This window comes from Bradysia coprophila, unplaced genomic scaffold, assembly GCF_014529535.1.
Source record: "Bradysia coprophila strain Holo2 unplaced genomic scaffold, BU_Bcop_v1 contig_350, whole genome shotgun sequence".
In the NCBI taxonomy this organism is placed as follows: domain Eukaryota; kingdom Metazoa; phylum Arthropoda; class Insecta; order Diptera; family Sciaridae; genus Bradysia; species Bradysia coprophila.
The window spans coordinates 2,098,009-2,120,656 of record NW_023503608.1 but is presented as its reverse complement, the minus strand read 5'-3'; the positions used below and the strand labels follow the sequence as shown (position 1 = coordinate 2,120,656).

Genomic DNA, 22,648 nt, shown 5'->3' with positions numbered 1-22,648 from the left:
GAACTGAACGCCACCTCTTTTACGACTAGGGAATAATAGACAAATCTGATTCACATCATCTGAACATTAGATTAATGATTTTAGAACGATTTTCAATCACTGTAATTGGTTTAGAATACTTAAAGGGCAGTATACACAGTTACAATGAAAACAAATAATTTACTGCACCTCTTCGTCGGTTTATATAGCGACCGTATGTTGAAACTATGTAAGTGATAGATTTTAGATCAACGAGTTAAAAATACTTTTGATCGAAAGAAGTAATAGATTCATTAATTGTACTAAGTGACATGTTTGCCGTCTATGAAAGGATTAGGATTTTTATCGAATCTGTTGATCAAATATTTTAAACAGTTTGGAATAAAATCTTATACTTCATTTGGTTCAGCATGTATGTTGCTATAATCTTAGACTAAAATACCTAATTAGTCTAAGGCTATAATTGGTCGACGTAATGTATAGTTTCTTATTTATTTGTGTCGTCGTTGTTTATAACAGATTGATTCTTTGAGTTGATAAAATTCGGTAAATTTAATAAGATTGATTCATTGTGCTTTATGCTGGATGTGTATAAACGTGGGAATTGTTATTCAGTTATCGCAAGTCTTATAAACGACTCACTTTGTATTCGATGCCGATTATCTCATTAATGATTGAGATGATGTTGACAACAAATCGGATTTTGAAATTTTCATCATTGGAACGAATGCAGAGTGATTTTGAATGTGCACTTACAAGAAACTTAATCAACAGTTCTTTTTTTCTACGAAATGTTTTGATTTTGTATAAGAAAACACCACGCTTTTGCTATCTTTTTCGATAACAGACAGCTTTAGTAGGGCTTCCGATTCTTTCAATTTCGATTTCAATTTCTGACTGTTATAATATCATTTAAAGTTCAAAGCTTAAAACACCTCAACATGCAATTTTTCTGTACACCTCACTGCAAGGTGCATGGTAATTTTATAAACTGATTGACAAGTTAAGTATGGTACTGTACATTGTGCTTCAATGGAAATTCGTTACAAACTTGATAAATGGCTTCGCTATAAATTCTTATCTTTTTTCAATATCAAACCGTCATATAACTAGGTGTTTGGTTAATGTAAATAATGACAGTAGTTACGATCTAAATCCCCCCTTTTGTAATTTCTAATTTACAACGGATAATTACCACATCTCACCAATGTTATTACATGTGACATTAATGTCAAACGATTTGATTTTCCAACACATTATATATATAACGTACAACCCACCACCCATTTTGTGCATGTATTTCGAGTAAATGATAAGGTAAAATAATGAATATTCTCTCTTGTGTTTTAGGACAAAAATTTCTTTGCTCCGAAGTAATAGCACCAATACGTTCCGAAATCGACGATATATCACTTTTTATAATCAACTTTGAAGACTTAACAAATCCGGCACCTGCTGAACCAATTGTTGCTGCTAGGCTTAGTAAATGTAAGTTGATACACACGAGTTACATAAATAAATTTGTGTATTTTAAATATAACCTACACCGGTAAACAAAGCACCGAAACCACTTAAGCCATTTAATTTATAAATGGGATTTTGTTTCCAGTTGATAGAGCACGAGCTAGCTTTAGAACGAAATTCGGAAGTATGGGCTTGCGAGACAGAGGGTTGAGACTGGCTGGATATTTAACACCACCATCGGATGTAACACAGGAAGAAGAGGAAGCTAATGAATGGTATAAGCACTTTTCGACACAATTTTCGCCTTTCTTTTTTGATTCTTATGAACTTTAAACAAAATGTGGAATAGCATAAATTCGATGAGTCATCCGACGTTGCAAAAAATCGAATCGGGAAAAGTGTGGTCGCCGATGACAACGCCAACGTTGATGCGATCGGCTGAACAAGAAAAAATTCGAGATTCATTGCGATTAGAAGATTTGAAAATAGCCACACCGAAGGTGTGTTCGATGAACAGGCATAAAACAAATGAAACGTATTCCCAAAGAGTTAACGATGTTCGCTTTTGTTTTAGAAACCGCAATTGGTTGTCAAGAAGTCTGAATTTTCACACACTAAAAGCTTGGATTTTGATGCCCAATCGAAACGTAAGTAGAATTTTTATTAGAGTGCCATTTTTGGAGGAGCAACTTTTTTTTCTTTATTTCGTCATTTTTTAAGGATTTTTTTTATATCATAAGAGGTACTTAATCTGAGGGTGACGATTTGTACGTAAAATGAAAAATATAAATGTTTTCATTCTCTCTATTTTCCCGAAAGTTTTAAAAGTTCCTTCAACTTACTTTAGTTCAACAAACTTTTAGAGGAATTTTTACAACATCCTAACTGCTTCCACTAGATTCATTAAATCGTGTTAGCAAATCCAAAAAAACCTAAAATGTTTTTAGTGAAACGTTGTACATGCGATGTGCCCCACAACAATGGATGACATTTCCACAGAAAAATTTGTTCAATTCAGAGAATAATATGGATTTGTATGCATACGAATGCCAAATTAAACGACACGGTTTGAATAAGTTATAACAATCCATATCTCGTGTACGAGTATCGACTATTCGACCACATTACAAAGCTTCAAAAAGCTTTCAGTTTTCGTTGAATTTTGTACTGTCCTACTGTTTTGTGAAAACATATTCACCACAAGCTTTTTCGGGGTGAATAATTTTACTCGCACTAACGAGCTTTTCCACAAATTCATTGGGTGTGTGGGGTGCTGTAGTGGTTGTTGAATAATTGGCTGAAAATCTGTTAGTAAGTTGATGAATGTTATGAATTTCATAATTTTATCGGAAATCAGCTCTGTGTAATGTCGAGTAATATAAACCCTATAATGTGACTGCTGCAAATAATTAGTCGGAAAAATGGGCGTTGCCTTTCATAATTTATTCAAAATAAATATGAGCGTGGATGGAATCGCCGAATCGGCTAGCAGTCAGCTAGTCTTCAACAAGAATTTCAATAATAATAACAATAAATCTATTAATCAAGCAACTTTTCATTATCGACAACAATGACCCGGCAAAATAAATATTTTAGTTACATGAGATGGTAATGTCTCTATCCTTATAATTGTGTGAAAGAGGTGAAGATGCGAATTGAATACTGGATTTTTGTAAGTCAGGTTTAACATGACAAAATTGTCTATTATGTCCCAATCAGAGATTTATAAAATTGCGCAGCGACAAATAGAAATTTTTTTAATCTTCCTAAAATTCGGTTACCTAAAGTAGAGGTTAAAATACTAAGTTTTCAAACGAACGTATTGATACTTTTAGTAAGAAATGTATTGCAGCTTCGAACTATATCTATAGTTATAACAACTCCTTAATCTATACAAGCAATAAATGTATACGAAACACCGATTCATAACTTATCCAATCAATCGCATTGTGTAGGGCTTGGAGGGGCCATTAACCCAATTATTTACTTTGTATATGAGATACCTGGCGACTGATTTTACAGAAAACATAGTGAGTTGACCCGTTGCCGATCACATATTATAGAAGCAAAGTGGAAGTTTTATAATAATTCGAATGATGGCATGAAAACAGGGGTGACGTCACATCATTATAATCTGAGTATATCTGTTCAATTATTAAAAATGTCGTTCCTCTTTCATGCTTCATTTAATTAAAAAAATGTAATGTGATGTTGCTTTTGCTAATCTCAATTCGAATTTTTGTTCGCGCGACCATGGAAATTTAAATACTAAAGCTGCTACGTAGGAGAAGATTTTGTTATTTATTCAGTTTGATTGATGTTGCAGTGCCTTAAATTAAATGCTAATGCAGGAATTAACGTTGATGTTTGCATGCTTTTTTGTCGAGAGAAGAAAAAAAATATCTGAAAACGAGAGATCGGTACAAATGTTTTCTATTTTTCATCTCATTTGCTTTTTTTAAAAAAAATGGGATTAACAAAATGGGAACAGTAACACGGGAAGAAAATTATTTCATTAAAAATGCATTTGAGCTTTTTATTAAGATTCGTAAAGCCGATCCTATTTATATTGTTTTAAGGTTTATTTTTGTTTTGAGTTTCATATCCCATAGATTTGTTCGGTATAAGGTGACCGCGGAATTCAAAATACATTTTAAGCAACCAAACCTCCACCGAGGTTCTTAGATTCTTATGAAATCTGCACAATGTAAGAAGAGAAAAAATGTTCTAAAACATCAGTAAGCCAATTTATCGAACACTTCTTATTCCCTTGTAACATCCTTTTCTGTTGTATTTATATATGTGTTTGGTGTTATTTGAATTGTTTAGATGAGGACCAAGCACAAATCCAAAGTAAAGATAGCTCAAATGCAAAAGCAAAAAATTGCCGAGGTTTAATTCAAAAACGAGCGCACACACTCGACGATTTTATGACAGGTAAATTAAAATGTAAATGCAAAAAACGTTTTTCCAAATATTAATTTTCTAGTTGAATTTCTTTTGTGAATTTATCGTATTTGAAAGGAGCTTTCTGTTTATGATTTCATATACATAATGCAATCTCTTGAGGTTAATGATACAAAAAACAATAATTTAATATAAACCTTTGGCGATTTTTTAACGTATAATTAAGCAAAAACACCCCAAGTAGATCATTTAGATGTTTGTGCTTCGATTTATAATAATGTACAGTACACTGCATGTGTCCGTTTAGGTAGGTAGATGCGATGACGCATCGTGTAATCATTAAATCTGTTGCTCCAGTTGTTTACAACGTTTTTAAAATTCGATAAAAAAATCTATTACTTCGTTAGTATCAACTAACATTTAAGTGTATAATGGATCAAAATCATAACAGTCGATGACAGATGCTCCTTTTGTTCCACAACAAATACACTTTAGATATTTACCTTTTGTGTCTGTCGTTAGTTCAGTTTAATTCCCTGCGTGTCGCAACCTTTGTTGCTCATCGACAATATGTGTTGGTAGATTTTCATTCCATCAGAAACGCGTCTTACGAATATATTTTGATTTCCTATTCTTGATTTGGAAAGGAATGTACACTTAGTAAATCATCTAAGTATATAAATACATTAGTGCATGTTAGTGTATAGAATCTATGCTGTAGATGTGATTAAAATTGTTGGTTAATCAATAAGATTTGAGCTTTGATCTTTTTGATATAGATTTACTTCGCTTCTGAAACAAAGGTCCTCTCCTCACATTCGGCGTTCAAATTCTTTATTCAATGCACAACCTACTTAAACTATGGGTTGAATGAGCAAAGCCCATGGCATTCCGCTCGCGAATGCTTCTTTAATCCATGTTTTTCTTGGTACTGAAAAAGTTAATTCGTCCCTGATTAAATGAGGGGTAGTTTTCAGTTACGTCATCCTGACAGATATGATTGCTATTTTCATTTAAGCAAACACTCATACATCAACAACTATAAATTGTAAATTTATCTTGTCCAATCATCTAATTAGGCGAGACCATTACGAAGCTAAAACTGAAACAGTTTTCTGCTGCAGTGACTGTTTGACAAATGTATTTAATTGAAAGGAAAAAAAACTTGACTATAAACATAAATACCGAGTTGCAGCTAATTGAAAACTGGAATCGCAGTTATAGTAATGATATTTAACTGACACAACCGTCTAATGTTCAGTGTAGGCGGTGTAGGCTAATCGTAAATCTGAAATACAATATAGTGTTGTTCTTTGGTGATTATCTTCTAACCAGTACTACCAATTCTTGGAATAATAGTAGATTACGTACTCGGTTGAAAATTTGTTGGTTTCACTAGAGGGAGGTTTGTAGCCCGAGCCGAAGTCAAACAAAAAAAATTCGAACAAGTACAATGATTTTCAGCAATCATCGCACAGCCGTGATGATGTCATTACGAATCTGAAGCAAAGAAAAGTATTTAATAAGATCGAAAAAATCTATTCCTTCATTTGTTTCAACAAAACAGGAGGTAAGAAGAAAGTCTGCTATTTGGGCATGCCATTTGTGAATAGAGTTATCACAAATTGTCCTCGATTTTAAGCTAAATATAAAGAACATTTTCATAGTTTTGAACTGGAATCGGTGGTCATTTGATCAATATCGACCAATTTTATCCCAAACCACCGTATTTGGACATATCCAATAATAATATTTCTCTTCCATATACATCCGTTGTATATGACATTAACAGCAGTAAGTGGAAACTCTCTCAATTTATTTGATTCAGTGTATTTAACGCCTAATTGAAATTGCCACAAATTTGCCTGCCCAAATAATTTGTATTTCGATTTCCAAGGAAAGTTTTGTCTCCATTTAGCAGCATACAATTCCAGTGATTGTCAATGGAGGCCATTAGTTTATTATTGTAGCTATTGTGAAGTAGAAATAGTTTTTGATTTGTATGCTCCAATTTTGTGTTCGCAGTTTGTATGCTAATATACAAATATAAGCTGGCTACCATATTGCTTTCGTAACGATTAGATTCATAGATTAGCTCTACTGAGCGCAAAATAAAACCATTTAAAGGGTGATTTTACGATTCATTGATCAGTAAGATGTAATATGTAGCTTTCACTGAGAGGTAAGCCATCAATCGCAATGAATGCTTGCTGAAGATATTCGCTAGAAAATTCTAAAATTCGAAATTGAATGTCCTTCACAAATATTTATAGCACAAACACCATCATCGTCACGTTTTTTTGCATTTTGTTACTCTGACAACAATAGAAAATATATCCACACTCAATTCGGATCACACACAATATTTCACTCACAATCCAACTAAATGTAATTGCTCGATATAATGTGCTTGAATTGCATTCTCTTTTACACAACACAAAATTAATTCTTATAAATCTCAATAAAAACTACAAATGCATTCAATTGTTCGTTGTTTTTTTTTGTGTTTAATTCGTATTTCTTGTAAATTTATTCACATTCGAGGGGCTTCGAAATCAAATTTTGTATCAAATGTACACGCGACATAAAATCGAGTAAATTTTTGTTCCAGACAAGTCGAATATTATTATGTTATTATATACCCATGACCTATCCAGTATACTCAAAACAGAATTAAGATTGACACCTCCAACCATATAAAAACTTGAATGCTGTCATGCAAGACTTATATAAAACAAAATTTTAGTTTTTATTTTAAATTTGTTTTGTTTTTTATTTCAAATAAATTTTATCATCAACAAAACCAAGAAGCTTTTTTCGCTGACACCTTCTACAAATATAATTTTAAAAAAATTGCATTTTATTTACAGCTTTATTTAACCGATGACACATTCAATGGATTCAATAATAAATTTCGTTTTCTTCGTGTGTTTTCGTTTCGATTTTTTTTTACAGGACAATCAGGCCACACATCCCGGCAATTTTTCCCATACGTATCATCCGAAAGTGATTTACAGCACTACAAAACAATATCGTTTCGACATTCACACAATCATGAACATCGAACCAGTTCATCTTTATCAAATGTGCCTTCAGATTTTAGATCCGATCGAATTAAGGTTTGTATACACATCACGTCATCATTAATTTGATTCATTTTGATGCTACAGATATCTTAACGTAAATCAGTGTATGGTAATATATTACCTATTAATAGGTAATGTGTATTCGGGAGGGTATATGACACTAAAGTTGAATTAGAATTCCAACCTTACTACTACTCTACTAAAGACTCTTTAGTAAGAGCCAAGAGTATGCTAAAATTAGAGATTTATTCGCAGCTGAAGCGATTCGTTATCCATATATTTGGAACAACATTTTCCCATACTTTCTATAATTTTCCCATATTTTCCTTAATAAAAAAATTTTTTTTGGAAAAATTGTTTGTATTGTTCATAGCGAAGCGTTTGATAGACAAGTTGTAAATACATTAAACTATATAAAGATAACACTAGCCAGAGATTAACATTCATTTCAGTCATAGTCGTCGATAGCAAATGACTATAGTCAAACATTTCGAAAATCGGGTTGTTATTAGGTATTCTCGAAGTAGTTCATCCAACTCAGTATCGTTGTTGAATCCAAAACTGTGAATCTAATTCCACCCTATTCGACTTTCATTTGAAAGTTACGGGTTGGTGTTGTGAATACACTGAGAAAAAATATTACGTCTGACACGTATAAAGTGCGGTAAGGAAGTTATACACCAGACACGTATTTACATACATAGTCATTGTATAATATACGATGACTAAGGTAAGAAACATGTCACTCGTATTTTATACAAGACATATGTAAATATATAACAACAGGAGTCGTACATTAGCTCACATAAGTGTCTGGCGTATAGCTTCCTTACCACACTTTATACGTGTCAGACGTATTCTTTTTTCTCAGTGTACACTCTAAAGTTAAATTGAATGAATGCATTGAAAAAGGTTGCGGAAAGTTTATCTGAAACGGATTTGGAACTTCTAACGCAATACTTTTGGGAAAAAGTTGAAAAGTTCGGTACAAATTTGAGGTTTCAATCGAAAAGTGATAAAGCATGTCTTTGTAAGCTTTTATTTTCCATGTGTTCAATGATACGCTTTGATTAGAAATGGATAGGCCAACGGCGAATACTCAAGCCCGGACAAAATCGATTTTTAAGAACCACAATCCTAAAATACTGGTTCTAGGTTGGGTCTTACCACCGCTTAACTCTATCTTTGATCCATAAATGAATTCAGTCGTTTCACAATGTAATTGTGATGCACAGATTAAGATAAAAGGTGTACGCTGAAGGCTTTTTACACCATACAACTGAAATAATTTATTTTGGATGAAGAATAGATCGAGCGAAAGAACAGCAGCTTCTTTTGAAGAAAATTTGATTTCTGAATTTCTTTTACATTCTTCACCACAATAATTTCTTCCTAAAAATGTAACTGACCAATAATATCGACATTGCAGGATAATGGCTCCGCAAAATATTTTCAAGGAACAAGACATACACCAAACATGGGAGAAAAAGTAGCGCAGGTATGTTTTGTACATTTTAATTAAATTACCAACCAAATAAGTAAAATTTCCTCATAAAAAATTTACCTTTATGTTAATGAAACTAGTCGGCTTATCCGAGTATTTTTCATTTTTAATTTCATAATTTGTTGGCAAATCCGGCATTGAATAAATAAAACTAAACGCAAATTACATAATAATGCAGTCGGTTATTTCGTATTATTTTCTCTACGTCTGTGTCCTGTGTACCTATTCTGTACATTACAATTCGTATCATCAACTAAAATTCATAATCATTTTATGAGAAAAGTAATCAAAAACAAACACACCCCCAACACCAATATTTGTCATTGTTCAACCAAATGCGATTTTAGCAAATTGTGCAACGATATGGTGTACACACGGTGCATGTTTTCTACTAAATTATAATTCAAAAATGACTTAATAATTGGATAATTTTGTGATGCAAACAAATTAATCTAAATGTGACAAAATGACTGGAAATGTGCCACATAAGTGAAGGTTAATATATTTGTTTTGCTGCTGTGATACCTTCAACTCAGTCGCGTAGGCAAAGCTATGCAAGTACACCTATATGCTAATTCCAAAAATGCAATTATCTCATATAGCCTGCGAATGTGCCCATTATCTGATTGAACCTGGATGATATTATGATAAAACAAATTATAATTTGCCAATAAGCTTTAATGTATACACATGATAGAGTACTGGGCATTTATTTTTGAAAAATTCAGCACATTAGTACATCGAAAAAAAATCTTTATATCACCGCAGGTTGTATATGTTTTGCCACAAGAAATTCTTTTCACTTTAATGTATCTACTAACTGTACATTGTCGATAAAAAGGAACAAGAAATCTCTTCGAAATTTAAACCAGACGATTTGGGGCCGGCAAGTGAGACTTGTACGATACATGTACCTAACTCGATATGATACGTTTATAAAACATTGTAACACTGTAAATTACCGAAACTAATTTTAAGTCATTGAATGGAACTTAAAATGAAAGCAAAATAAAATGATCGAGTCTGGTGTTTGACAATTGAATTTCAATTGTCAAAAACAGACTCGATCATTTTATTTTGCTTTTACCTTATTTCCTCCATGAATAGAAGTTTATCACAAAAATCAAACCGATGCAATTAAACTAATTGACCTGTAATGTGAACTGGATTTTTTGGTATCGCAAAATTTTCTCTTACGAAAATAGTTCCCCCTAAAAACCCAGTTACTCTTCATGCTCTAAACTAGGCAAATTTTCTCCAACTTCAAACTTGGTCTTAGCGAACAAAGCAAAATATGTATGGTAGATCATGATCATCGGAACAAGTCTCTTAAAAATTTTTGAAAATTATTCAGAAAATACTCAAAGTCTAAGAAAGTCTTCAGAAAACTTAAAAAAAAAGTGTGAAAATCCTTTAAAAGGTTCAATAAAATCAAATCAAAGGTAGAAGATTCTTGAAAATTGAAATAAAAATCCTTTGAAAATCAATCCAGAATCCGTAAAAGTCTCTTGGAAAACTATAGGAAAATCCTCAGAGGATCTTTTGTCAACGAAATTTACAAATATCTAACCCCTCGGAAAATTCTTTGCCAATGAGATTTACAATCCCTCTGTTATCCCTCTGGTGAAACTCAAACTAGCAAAGAAAATTTCCTTATTGTGTAAATTCCGAATAAAATGGCGATCGGGTTTTCTTTCTATTCTTTTGTGTACTTTGCAACAAGCGATACAGTATATCAATGGTTACAACTCAATCGTGTGGGTACTAATATAGCCTATGTTGTTCTGAACAAGTAAATGAATGTGACATGAATTGATTGATCAACAAACCGAACCTACATTTTAATGTAAGAAATTTCTTTCATTTCGTCTGAGTCTATAGTGATGAAAAGCTTTCAATTTCGCTAATAGTAGCAAACGATTTACTTGTAAATTTCGTCTCGAGTATCGAATTTCGGGATAAATTGAATCTTTCGTTTCCGGTAAATTGAATTTGTTCGTGGTATACCTTACATTGAAACATCACTGTGATTTATTCGTTCAATTTACAATTTTACATACTTCAACCTATTCGAAAAATTATCAATAAATTGACAAATGGTCGGATGGAGCGTTTCGTATCTGCCACTTTTCTTTTCGAGCCAAACACGAATACAATCGTTGCAATATATCAAAAGTGACGGTGAGATTGATAATTGATATATCCGTTTAGATTGCACCAAAATACTTTATTAAACGACTGTGTACATTCGCTTGTACTTTATAAACCATTTTTAAGTCTACAATCAAACTTTTCTTGTCGTTCATAAATTATCCAACCCAACCATCTGTGATTATAAGACTTTAAAGAAAATGATGACTGTAACGCAAGCCTTTTTCCCATCTTGTGCTAATAAGTAATTTATGAACACCTAATATAATCGTTACCTCAGCACATATGTAGAGCTTGTCTATGGATATCTCTTATTTTTATCTTCATTCAGATCCCCTCCATATCATAAAATAGATGCTTTTCTTCAAAATAACCCACAACGTCGATAACATCGACTGATTTATTCGTTTATTTTCGATTCCGTAGATGACCATAAACTTTTCCTTGATATTCGCACTCTTCTCTTGTTCCATTATTCATGTATGCAATGATGAGTTATGTGCTAGAATCGCATTGCATCGAATTGCAAAGTATCGTCTCGCATAGCTTATGGATTTTAACTTAAATTATACGAAGATGAAGATTAAATTGTGAATGAAGCGTCATATGCTGGCGTTATACATTTTGTTTTTGTTTTTCTTTAGTATTTATGAATGTCGGATATTTTATATACGTCCGTGCTTCTTCCGAGAATATTCTGACATAAAAGTCTGCGAATACAATAAGGATGTGACAATAAGAAACCAGGCCAGACGGAACATATTCATTTTTTTTTCAGTAAAATGTACTACACGTGTACGTATGGATTAATTTTTCATGCTTGAGGTGACATACCTCACGCTCTCTTACCGCTGTTGAGGTGAGAAATAAATATATTTGACTGTGTTTTTCACCTGATATTCCACACGGAGTTGGCAAGATAATTGTTTTGTCACCACAAGATGCAGAAATGTTTATAGGTTCAAAAACGGCACTCGTTCAACAACAACAAAAAGCGCCTCAGACACTAAGTAAAATATTTTACAAATTCTCCTCTGCAATTTTTCTATTTTCATTTCCCGAAAATTTGTTTGAATGTGAGAAAATTTAGAGATTCAATTTCGTCAAATATGTTCCCTATCGCCTTGTCGAGATACGATTTTTCTAACTTCTAGGTTTTGCTATTTTTGGTAGAAATTGACTTATCCAATAAATGCTATATTAAACCTATTAAACCTATTAAACCTGTTCGAAAAATCCAATATCTAATGTTCGTTGTTTGCTACATCGCCATTCCTAGTGCACATCGGTATATTACAGGCCATCCATCCGGATTGTTTTGGAATTGCAACGAAGCAATCACTTCCGTTCAATTTAAGACAAGAAAATAAAAAGTCAATAAATCTGAAAAAAAAAAATGCTCGAGCAAGACGTTCTGAATCAGGTCAATACACAAATTCACAGTCCCTTCTTTTTTGTTACCAAACCAAAGTGAGCAACCATTTCTGGTGTCATGTTCTGGGAAAATAAAAAAGTGATTCATGACTGACCAATTAAAATAAATAATTTGATGGTAAGCCATACTTTAGCCATATTGTGCACAATTTAACGATTTAACAGAGTTCCACAACATAAATACTCTCGTAGAAATAGAAAAAAAATTCATTGAGAATGAATTATGACTTGATTTTTTCATGTATGTATAAACAGAAGGAAAGGCTTCGAGGCATAAAAGAAGGGAGCAAAAAAAAAACTAGGTCAATCATAAGACTCGCACAACTCGACAATGTTATTTACAGTTTGTATTTCTGATTAAATTATACCGTCCCAGCTGTACTGCTATTACGAAATCATAGATAAACTTCTTAATAACAGGCAGGTTTTCCCAACAGGCTTCACTCTATATTTCTTTCATTAGATCAACGATGCACAGAATAAAGAAACAAGCAAATTTTCATCTTGTTCATTTAAGCTCCAATCATGACGTATAATCGAAGATTATGTTTAAGTAAAGAGAAAATAACGGATCAGTGAAGAGCATAAAAGTAATCTCCTTTGTAATTCAAAAACTTGGTAACTTGCGACTGAAGTAGATTTAAATTTTGTATTACATAACAGAAAGGAAGGACGGGAACGTATACGATTTCAGTGTTCAGTTTTTGTTACATTGCCTGCCTTATTTGTGAAATTATAGCCACTACTCTTCACATTTTCGGTCTTTCAAAACCATCAAATAATAAATCATTTTCCCAAGATAACTAGCACCTGGTGTAATGTGACCAACGTGCCCATAAGTCATTGTAAATTTCGCCTTGTCATCACTATTTGCACCGATCTAAATCTACCTTTTAATACGTGCACGTAGCTCTTAACCCACCAAACAAAATTGTTGCTCCTGACACCGAAGGTCACTTGCAGTTTAACACAGAAAGGAAATAAATTCAAATTTGATAAGAAGAACTCTTCTCAATTCGAAAATAATTTGCTTTTTCAATGGTGTCAGTTAGTTTAGATGTGAAAAATACGAAATTGATGGACGTTCCAAATTAGAATGTCGTTTATAAAGCCCGACAAAATGAAAATCGATTGAGAAGAATTTCAAACATGCAAAATTGATTCCTTATAATGTTGAACGGGGTACATCATCGGGAAAAGAAACTGTCTTACCACACCCAAACGTCGTTTGGCAAAGGAACGTAGAAATTGTGGCACGTTATGGATATTATAAAATTGCAAAATTCTAGTTCTGGTACCATTTTATGGGCTATTACTCAATTGATATATCTTACATTCGTGGAACATAATTCTCTCTTTTTTCTTCTTCATTTCATTGACGTTCCTCACATGCACAGAACTTTTCAATGAATTAAACTATTAAATAGAGGGGCACTCAGTTGGATCACGTCCAAGAAAGTTTTGCAGCTTTCTTATGATTCTGTCTCATGTGGTATATCAGTGTTGGTTGGCCTTTGTGCAAATTCATTCAATGTGGTTTTTAAAATAAATTAAAAAATTATTAAATTTAAAATTGAATTGGTATTGTATGGAAGGTGTGTTTTTATATGCAAGATATTGAAGTCATCATTATTTGCTGCAAGGTTGTTTTCTGTATATCATTTCACCTTGCTTAAGATGTACAATGTACCAAATCACACTTTTATTAATTTTTTCCGTTATATACAGGAAGTTTCAAAAACAATCATCGATTTTCTAGCCTCGAAACATATAACTTCTCGCCTACAGAATATGCGTGAAAAATCGCGTTTAAAATTTTTAATATCAATACAATTTGTCAAACTAATTTCGAAGTTTACAAAACTCAACTTAACAAAAACCTTAACTCGAGAGTGTCTGCCGCAAATCTTAGATTAAATGAACTAAAATAGAATGAGGCATCATCGAGTGGTGCAAATGTCAATTGATTCAGTCTAAGGTGTGCGACACCCTCGACATCTCTACGCTCATACAAAATAAGCTGATCGTCATATTCGGAAATTTCTTCTCACGCATTGTTGGAGGGAATTTCGTTCTTCATATTAATCAATTAACTGTTCATTTCGATCAATTGTTGGTTTGTTTTTCGTACTCTTTTATCCGTTTAACCGTTCACAGACGTTAGGCATAATCACCAGTATAATTATCGAATCTATTACTTCATTGGATCCAAGCACTTTCAACATTGATAGCAAATCTCTTACTTCATAAGTCTTTACAATACGTGTTTTCTAAATAAGACAACATTAGCCAGAACTCGTATTCATCGTTTATTTTTGATGTTGTCGATAACAGATAGTTGTACTAAGGTAGTATTTGGTTTTGTCCAATAGCATTGGTCATAATAATTTCATTGTTTTGTAGGGCCACCCCATTTCTTTGAACGTATTTCTGAAATTGATTCAATAGGAACTTTCCTTTTTATTTGTTTGCGTTATAAGCTTTTTACTGTGACACGAAATAATAGAAATTATAAAAAAATGAGTCAAAGGATACAAATTATTATTTTATGCAGTCGAACGTCGACTATAATTTTACGCCATTATAATCGTAGGCAAAGCTTTCAATAGCGAGAGTCAACATAAAGTTATATTTTTTCCATAATAAAAGTTTGTTTATTTTTGAATAAAAAAACACAAACAGTCGGATTATTATGTCTGCGGTATGTCTACCAAGTTGTTTAGAATTTTGTATTGATTCCAACCAATCGAATGTGATCGCGTGCAAAGTGCACTGTACGAGTATATTAACCGTTGTTTGCTATATTCATGTATATGTTCTTCGTTTACGAAATGTGGTTTTGCTGGTTTCAATAAATCCACCAAACCAAATATGATACGTCGATAGACAAAATCTATTACAGAAGAAAGGATAACAACGAACTATATTTACGGTTGGTATGTTAACGTACAGCCACAGACATGGTATTCGATTTTTTTTCCTTTGTTCATTTCGGCACTGAACTCTTTGGCCGAGGTAAAATGTTAAACCGAATTCATGCACCATCCGATAAATGGTCAAGTATGCAACAAAGTATGTAGAATGCTGAACTCGAATTTATTACCTCGATAAATTATCGGTTCATTAATTAAACGATAGGCATGTGTTTATTTAATGGAATGAAATTCATTTTACGTTACGCGCGGCTTTCGATAACGTTTTATGGTTCTGATTGGGAACGATGATCGTTTCCTTACGACCGCATAAAGTTAAATGTAAATAACATTCATAGGATACCTAGGTTGGCCTGTAGAGGCGCCACTACTTTTTTTGTCAGTACATCGTTCTTATCTCTTGCTAGTAATTTTATGACTAAATATATTGAAAATGTAAAAGAATTGTATTACATTTGAGCTTTAGTTTTCAAACAGCAGTTGCTGTTCGGGTCTTAGCCTGGAAAATGCTTGAAATACTGTCTATCCCTAACTGAGTTACATGTCAGTTGTTTGTCCAATTCAAAGACTTGTTGAAGTTTTTCTTTGATCTGTTTGAATGCTACTTTAATTTGGAATGAAAGAAATTTAGGTTCAATTATACGGTTTCGGACGTTATTTTCATACATATAAATTAGCAACTTGTAGAATGTTGCGTCATAAACTGTACATTCGCCTTATAGATTCATCCGTCTTATCAATTTTCGAAATTGAAAACTACTAGCGTGGTAAAACAGTGAATGTATAGCCTACCTTTCTAACTAGATACACCTCAGTATTATATAAAATATGTTTTAAAAATAGAGAAAAAGAAAATGTGTTTTCGCAGCACGTGTATTCTGTAAATTTTGAATTGTGCATGCCGATCACCCCTTTTTCTGATAACATCAGCTACTCTCCAAAGAAAACATACCACTAGGCCGTTCAATACAATATTTATATCTGTTTGTCAATTTGCATATGCGCGCCAATGTTTCAATCAAAAACCCTCTGCTTTCGATCAACATACACGGAGAGTCTCTATATAAATATTTCACATTATTTGAGAAATCGCACCTTCACCATACACCACCAAGAAATGTGTGTGTTCCAAAACAATTTCCCCTCTTTAAAGCCTGAATTTGACGTTCTACAACTCTTTCAGAATTATACGTTGTTTTTTCTTCTGTTAAATAAAAACGGCATTCTCGTTTACTATCGGAAAATGTCGGTCAAATTTGCACAGACATTTTCACATCTACCACCTCCACATAACCAACAACTACCATAACATTATAAAGCACAGTGCAAGCTGAACGTTGAAATAATATGCGGGTGGCGTTTTGCTACTCAGTCTAGTTGAGAATATCCTTTATTCATTTTCATACGACGAACGGGAGAATGTTGATATATATACCTTCCTCAATATTATTGTAACGGTTCATGGTGTAAAAACTATAGTGTCTACAGACTACTCCACATTAGTGGTGACTTTCCCAAGAAGGAAAATCAGTACAAACATCCATGTCATCGGGAACAGACATGGTGTTGGATTTAAATAAATAAATGTGAACAGAAAGAGTGATAGGCGCTGGTCTATAATTACATATTTCTTTGTGTGGCTAAAACTTCAAATGAAGTCATTCATTAGGCTTGAATTCTTGAATAATGGTTTTTTGTGTGAACAAATTAATTTTTTTTTTTTTGAGCGATAGAAAAGTGTTTCGATAGTGATGGATCTATGTAATCAAATTTAAATGTAACAAAAAAAATTCGTGCCAATTTTATCAATAAAGAGCAGTGTATTGTGACTATGTAAATTGAATAGAATATGAAAAAGAAAACCGATTTTCATCGATAATATTTACGTCATTGAATATTCATCATTGTGAGAAAATGTGGTGATTATTTCGTATCACGAGACAGGTGTGTGTGCTGTGCGTATAGGATAGGAAGGAAAGAACGTATTTTATGCATGCCCGTCTTCGCTGCATGCATATTAAAAGAAATATAATTGTGTGACTGTTCATTTTACTTGAAACTTTACTTCACTATCATAGTGACTCTTCACAACTGTAGCTGATTATTTAGAGTGCGATTGTGCGATCGAAAACAATGGGAAAATTAAATTCGAAAAGCCGGGAATTTCTCGAGAAAAAAATGCTCTATGTGGGTTAAAGGATGCATTTTACGCTACAATTCCAGAACTTAGTGAATGCACACATTTCTATTTTTTTAACGACTCCCTTGTTCTGAATGTAATGTAATGCAAATGAGCACCACCTTGTACGTACATGGTATTAATAATGAAAGGAACTATGAGTTGGATTTAAATGGAAGATACTTTTTCAAATGTTACTCCCGTTGGAACATTTAACTGGGGTAAAACAACTTTTAAGTCTCTTTGACGGAAAGGAATTTTTATTATTTAGAGACGAGAAATTTGTAACACTTTGTTGCACATGTAAACAACTGTTCGTAATATTTGGTGGCTTACATCAGAACACTGAGTATTGTTTGCAATTCAAAACTTTTGAATGCGAATACTTTTGCATACGGCAAACAAAACTATTTCTATTCAAAGCGTAATCGTCCCAAAGCTATATTACCAACATTTGGTTCGTAAAATTCTGCCTTCCAAACATCATTGGTGTAAATATGATGTAAAAGCATTCTACATTTTATCAACGAATTGCTCACGGTAGCGATATAGAACAAATATTTGTTTCCTAAATTGTTACGGAGTCATCGAATAACAATAAATGAATGGCAACTATTCTGCCAGAAGTGTTCACGTACACCGTATACACTCCAGAATGGTGTTGAAAAAATAATTCCAATTGCACTCTGACACGAGAATTAGTTTATTTATTTGTTCTCTTGTGGTTTTGTTCATTTTTTTCATTTTTCATTAGGCTAATGTTTCGTGTTTAACTTGACAATAATTTTAATCAATCGTTCATTAACCCGATTTAATACGGAATAGAAATTGAACTAGGCAGCAATTTTTTTGTCGTTTTTTTCGTATAAAAAATAAAAGTTTTTTGAATTCATAGTTATCCGAACTATCTGAGGAAAAGTTTTCTCAAAGTAGAAAGAAAACCTCCAAGCAAATAAAATTTATTTGCGTTGTTTGGGAAAAAATCTAAGTTGTGCAACCTTTTCGTAATTTTTAATGTTTTTTTATAGTTGCACATAATTCTATAAAGTTTGAAAACTTTAATATTTTCAAGCATTTCTCTCGGCTTCTTTTCCAAGTACATCTGCGTACTAAAAATCTGCGATGAACTAATTAATGGCGTGTTGTGGCTCAGAATACAATTTAGTATTGACCTGTAAGTTGAAATAGGCAAGGAAGGGTTTGAGAATCTGTGATCTGAGAATCAATCTACTCATTAACTCAATTTATTTAGGTACTCCAAAAAATAGTCGCATCTGATATCGGTAACGACTTCTGGAATAAACGAGTAGCTCTGACTAATGTGGTCTAATACAGCAATCAAATGTGGTCTACTGCATGTTCAAAAAAAGAAGTAAAAGATTCAAAATCATTCTTGAACATACTTAGATCAAATGAAGTAATAGATCCGATAGCAAAACTGCTGATAGGAAAGGTCTAAGTCTACCGCAAAGCTAAGGCCAGGGTAAAGTCGCATATATCGCACAGATTTTCGCCACATTTCAGTATTGTTTTCCACTACAGATTCTTAATATTACACGAAACATGACTCTAAATCTGTTGTAATTAGAACGTAACTTCAACATTCTATCAAAATTACGTAAATCCAAGTGTTTAAGAGTGTTCTGAATCGTTCCGACAACTTTTCAATGGGTTTCCCTTCTCCCTTTACAAAATGTTGTTGGTATTGTTTCAAATTTATAATAAAGTTTGAAGGGTTTCGGTTTGACAATTTAGATTACATGGTAAGTGATCCATCCAGGCAAGAAATATTGGAAAAGATCAATTCCAAATTCAGTTAATTGGAATTTTTTTTGTAATTTTCAATCGAGTTAATATCAAAGGTTGCCCACAAAGTTGTGTAAAACTTAATTTCCAAGTGATTGATTCTGAAATTGGTGTAGTAGGTGTATATACGGTCTACGGTATCCACCTGATAAGATGAAATTCATTAGTTTGCGCTTTCATATGAACAGAGTTAATCATTCCGTTTTTCGTAATATTTATTGATAAATTGAAGCTTCTACACACATACGTATGCTGAACTGAGTATCAGAATATCATAATAGGAAATTGATTGCACCATCTATCTAATCGGTATACTAATAAATAACACTGAATGATAGGGGATCGCAGACTGTTATTTAGTTGATGGAAAATGTTATTGGAATCCGGTTTGCGGATAAACTAGAAAATTCTCTGTCAACCAAAAAACGAATCGTTGGAAAATAGTGTGAAAATATTTGAAAACCAGAAAATTATTTAATTAAAAAATCCTCAAAATATTGAAAAAAAATCCATAGAAAACTAAAATAAATCCTTGGAAATCCTTGAATATGTTCATAAACTTAAAAAGAAAATCCTTAAAAATCGAGCAAAAACGGGAAGCAAAATCCTCTGAAAATAAAGACCTTAGAGAATCATTGCAAATCCTCGGGGGATGATTTTCTTTTTGAGCACATATACTCTAAGTGTGAGTTAGTGTCTAGGTAGAAAAGAACACACATAGACGACTTGTCATGTTTCTGATATGAACCAATGGCAGTTGGCAAACCAACACATTTTGTCAACATTTTATTGACTCATTTCAGACACTCAATCGAAGTAGAATTACTCAAAAAGCACATTTAGATGGTCCAGATTTACAGTTGTGAAGAGTCTTTGAATGATACCACCAATGAAAAACAGAAGGAGATTACAATCTATGTTACAGTTACCCAATTATATTATGACTACGGTTGTGGGATTCATTCCTTTTACATCCTACACACTTCCCACATTCAATTGAACCAACGAATTCAATTTCATTTTTGATTTTGTCGATTGGCACCATTGACAGACAAGTGGTTAGTTCTCATTATCTGCTTGTGGTGGCACCATATACTTTGCGTGTCCAAGCAGTTAAAGAAGTACTAGGTAGCGTCAATCAAAATTCTGAAAGAACAGTTTAGATCAAATCTGATTTGATCGCAAAGGCAGTAAGCAATTTAGAAGGTTTTTTTGTGCACTATATGTATTTTACATGCTACATGCGTCGAAAACGGTACTTTTCATGTTTCACGCACTAATTTCGACTTCCAAAGCATGCAAAAACCACTCTGGATAAAAAGATGAAATGTCTCGTTTTCGCGTGTTTATTGACCTCGGCTACGCCTCGTATCAACAATATTCACACGAAAACTCTACTTTTCATCTTTTTATACCAAGTCATGTAAAATACTAATGCTTTTCTGATCTTTCAAACATGAGAAGGAAATTCGTGTGAAATGGGAGAAATGTAAAACCCTAATGAAATACATGTAGAATGAATGGAACGAATTACATGAAGAAAACCAACAAAAGCGTTAAAAACGTATGTTGATTGTTGGGTTTAAATTGGACAAAATAGCAAAATTCTAATCATAAGATGTTGTGCAACAAAATGACGATCGGCTGTACCTCCACCGTTTTTGATATCATCCTTCTTGGTACATAACATATGCAAGATTCTTTTCATAACATTTTCATTGTTCATTTGTCAACAGATTGCGAAGTGACATTTCAGTTATTTTTAAGCTTTTCGTAATATCGCAAAAACTGCAGGTTATTTCATTATCTTTGGGAACACGGGTTCCCCAATTGAAATGAGTGATAATTCTTAATTTTTTAATCTTTAATTTTTTCGATTAATTTGTTTGTTTTCGGTGCAAAGTGTTCAAAAGTGAAGGCTTGTCAGAGGTCCCGTGAACAGTTTTTCAGCAATAACTCAAGAAATAATTATTTAAAATCATTGGTATGCTGTACTAATGTCGGTCTTGGGAAGACGTACTACAGGTGGAGTGTATGCACTGGTTGGTGCAAGTACACCTCCACAAGATTTATGATCAAAAATATAGTGTTCGCATTCTCTGCAAAATTGATGTTTCACGGGACTGGCTGTGTAGTGTTCTAGCCTGCCTGTGGCAAGCCTACAGAAACTACAAGTCTTCGGAAAAAGGAAAAAAGTAGATAAAAATGACTGCACTTCCAGACGCTGTTTCAGTAGCAGAGCCCCTAGAAAGAAAGTTAAAATTTTCAACTTTACAGTAACCTTTTTCCGAAGACTTGCAGGTTTTGTAGGCTTGCAACACAGAAGTACTGGGATCTTATATATCTTGAACAATAGTGGGTGAGGCAAGCTACAACACTACACAGTCAGTCCCTTGGAACATCAATTTTGCAGAGAAGGTGAACTCTCTGAACACTATATATTTGGTGAGCAGTCTTTTTTTTCGCTTGTCAATAAATAGTCATTTGTGTACCTGTTTTGGACGATTGATTTTAGGCAATTTCGCGGATTGTAGGCCGAACGAAGTGAGGCTTACAAGCGAAAGTGCCTTAAATCAACCGTCCCAAACAGGTGCACATGTGAGTTTTCACGCAGAGGGCCGGAAACCCGAGAAAATTCGAAAAATTGCCCTCATTTTCGGCCCCGAAGCATGAAAAAGAAATAAAACGGTAAAACGTTATTAGGTCCAAAAAAATGTTTTTGTCATAACTTTTGTGGAGGTATACTTGCACCAACCAGTGCATACACTCCACCTGTAGTACGTCTTCCCAAGACCGACATTAGTACAGCATACCAATGATTTTAAATAATTATTTCTTGAGTTATTGCTGAAAAACTGTTCACGGGACCTCTGACAAGCCTTCACTTTTGAACACTTTGCACCGAAAACAAACAAATTAATCGAAAAAATTAAAGATGTGACTTCTCTAGAATTCAAAGAAGAATCCGACGACCTATCACTCATTTCAATTGGGGAACCCGTGTTCCCAAAGATAATGAAATAACCTGCAGTTTTTGCGATATTACGAAAAGCTTAAAAATAACTGAAATGTCACTTCGCAATCTGTTGACAAATGAACAATGAAAATGTTATGAAAAGAATCTTGCATATGTTATGTACCAAGAAGGCGGATATCAAAAACGGTGGAGGTACAGCCGATCGTCATTTTGTTGCACAACATCTTA

At 33.2% G+C, this 22,648-nt stretch overlaps 1 protein-coding gene across 8 annotated transcripts in view; it reads left to right on the top strand.

Annotated features, from left to right (window-relative positions):
• The window catches only part of LOC119079989 (potassium voltage-gated channel subfamily H member 6), a 108,834-nt gene that overhangs the window by 34,928 nt on the left and 51,258 nt on the right, over nucleotides 1-22,648 (top strand). For 4 of the 8 annotated variants that reach the window (XM_037188149.1, XM_037188146.1, XM_037188147.1 and 1 more), the window contains exons 4-10: nucleotides 1,330-1,467; nucleotides 1,589-1,718; nucleotides 1,793-1,943; nucleotides 2,018-2,090; nucleotides 4,273-4,380; nucleotides 7,306-7,469; nucleotides 8,866-8,934. In XM_037188149.1, the coding sequence (XP_037044044.1) occupies nucleotides 1,330-1,467; nucleotides 1,589-1,718; nucleotides 1,793-1,943; nucleotides 2,018-2,090; nucleotides 4,273-4,380; nucleotides 7,306-7,469; nucleotides 8,866-8,934 (833 nt within the window). Of the gene's footprint in view, nucleotides 1-1,329; nucleotides 1,468-1,588; nucleotides 1,719-1,792; nucleotides 1,944-2,017; nucleotides 2,091-4,272; nucleotides 4,381-7,305; nucleotides 7,470-8,865; nucleotides 8,935-16,837; nucleotides 17,403-20,277; nucleotides 20,333-22,648 lie in introns of those variants that run through there. The other 4 variants (XM_037188150.1, XM_037188151.1, XM_037188153.1 and 1 more) reach the window with 3 other exon arrangements.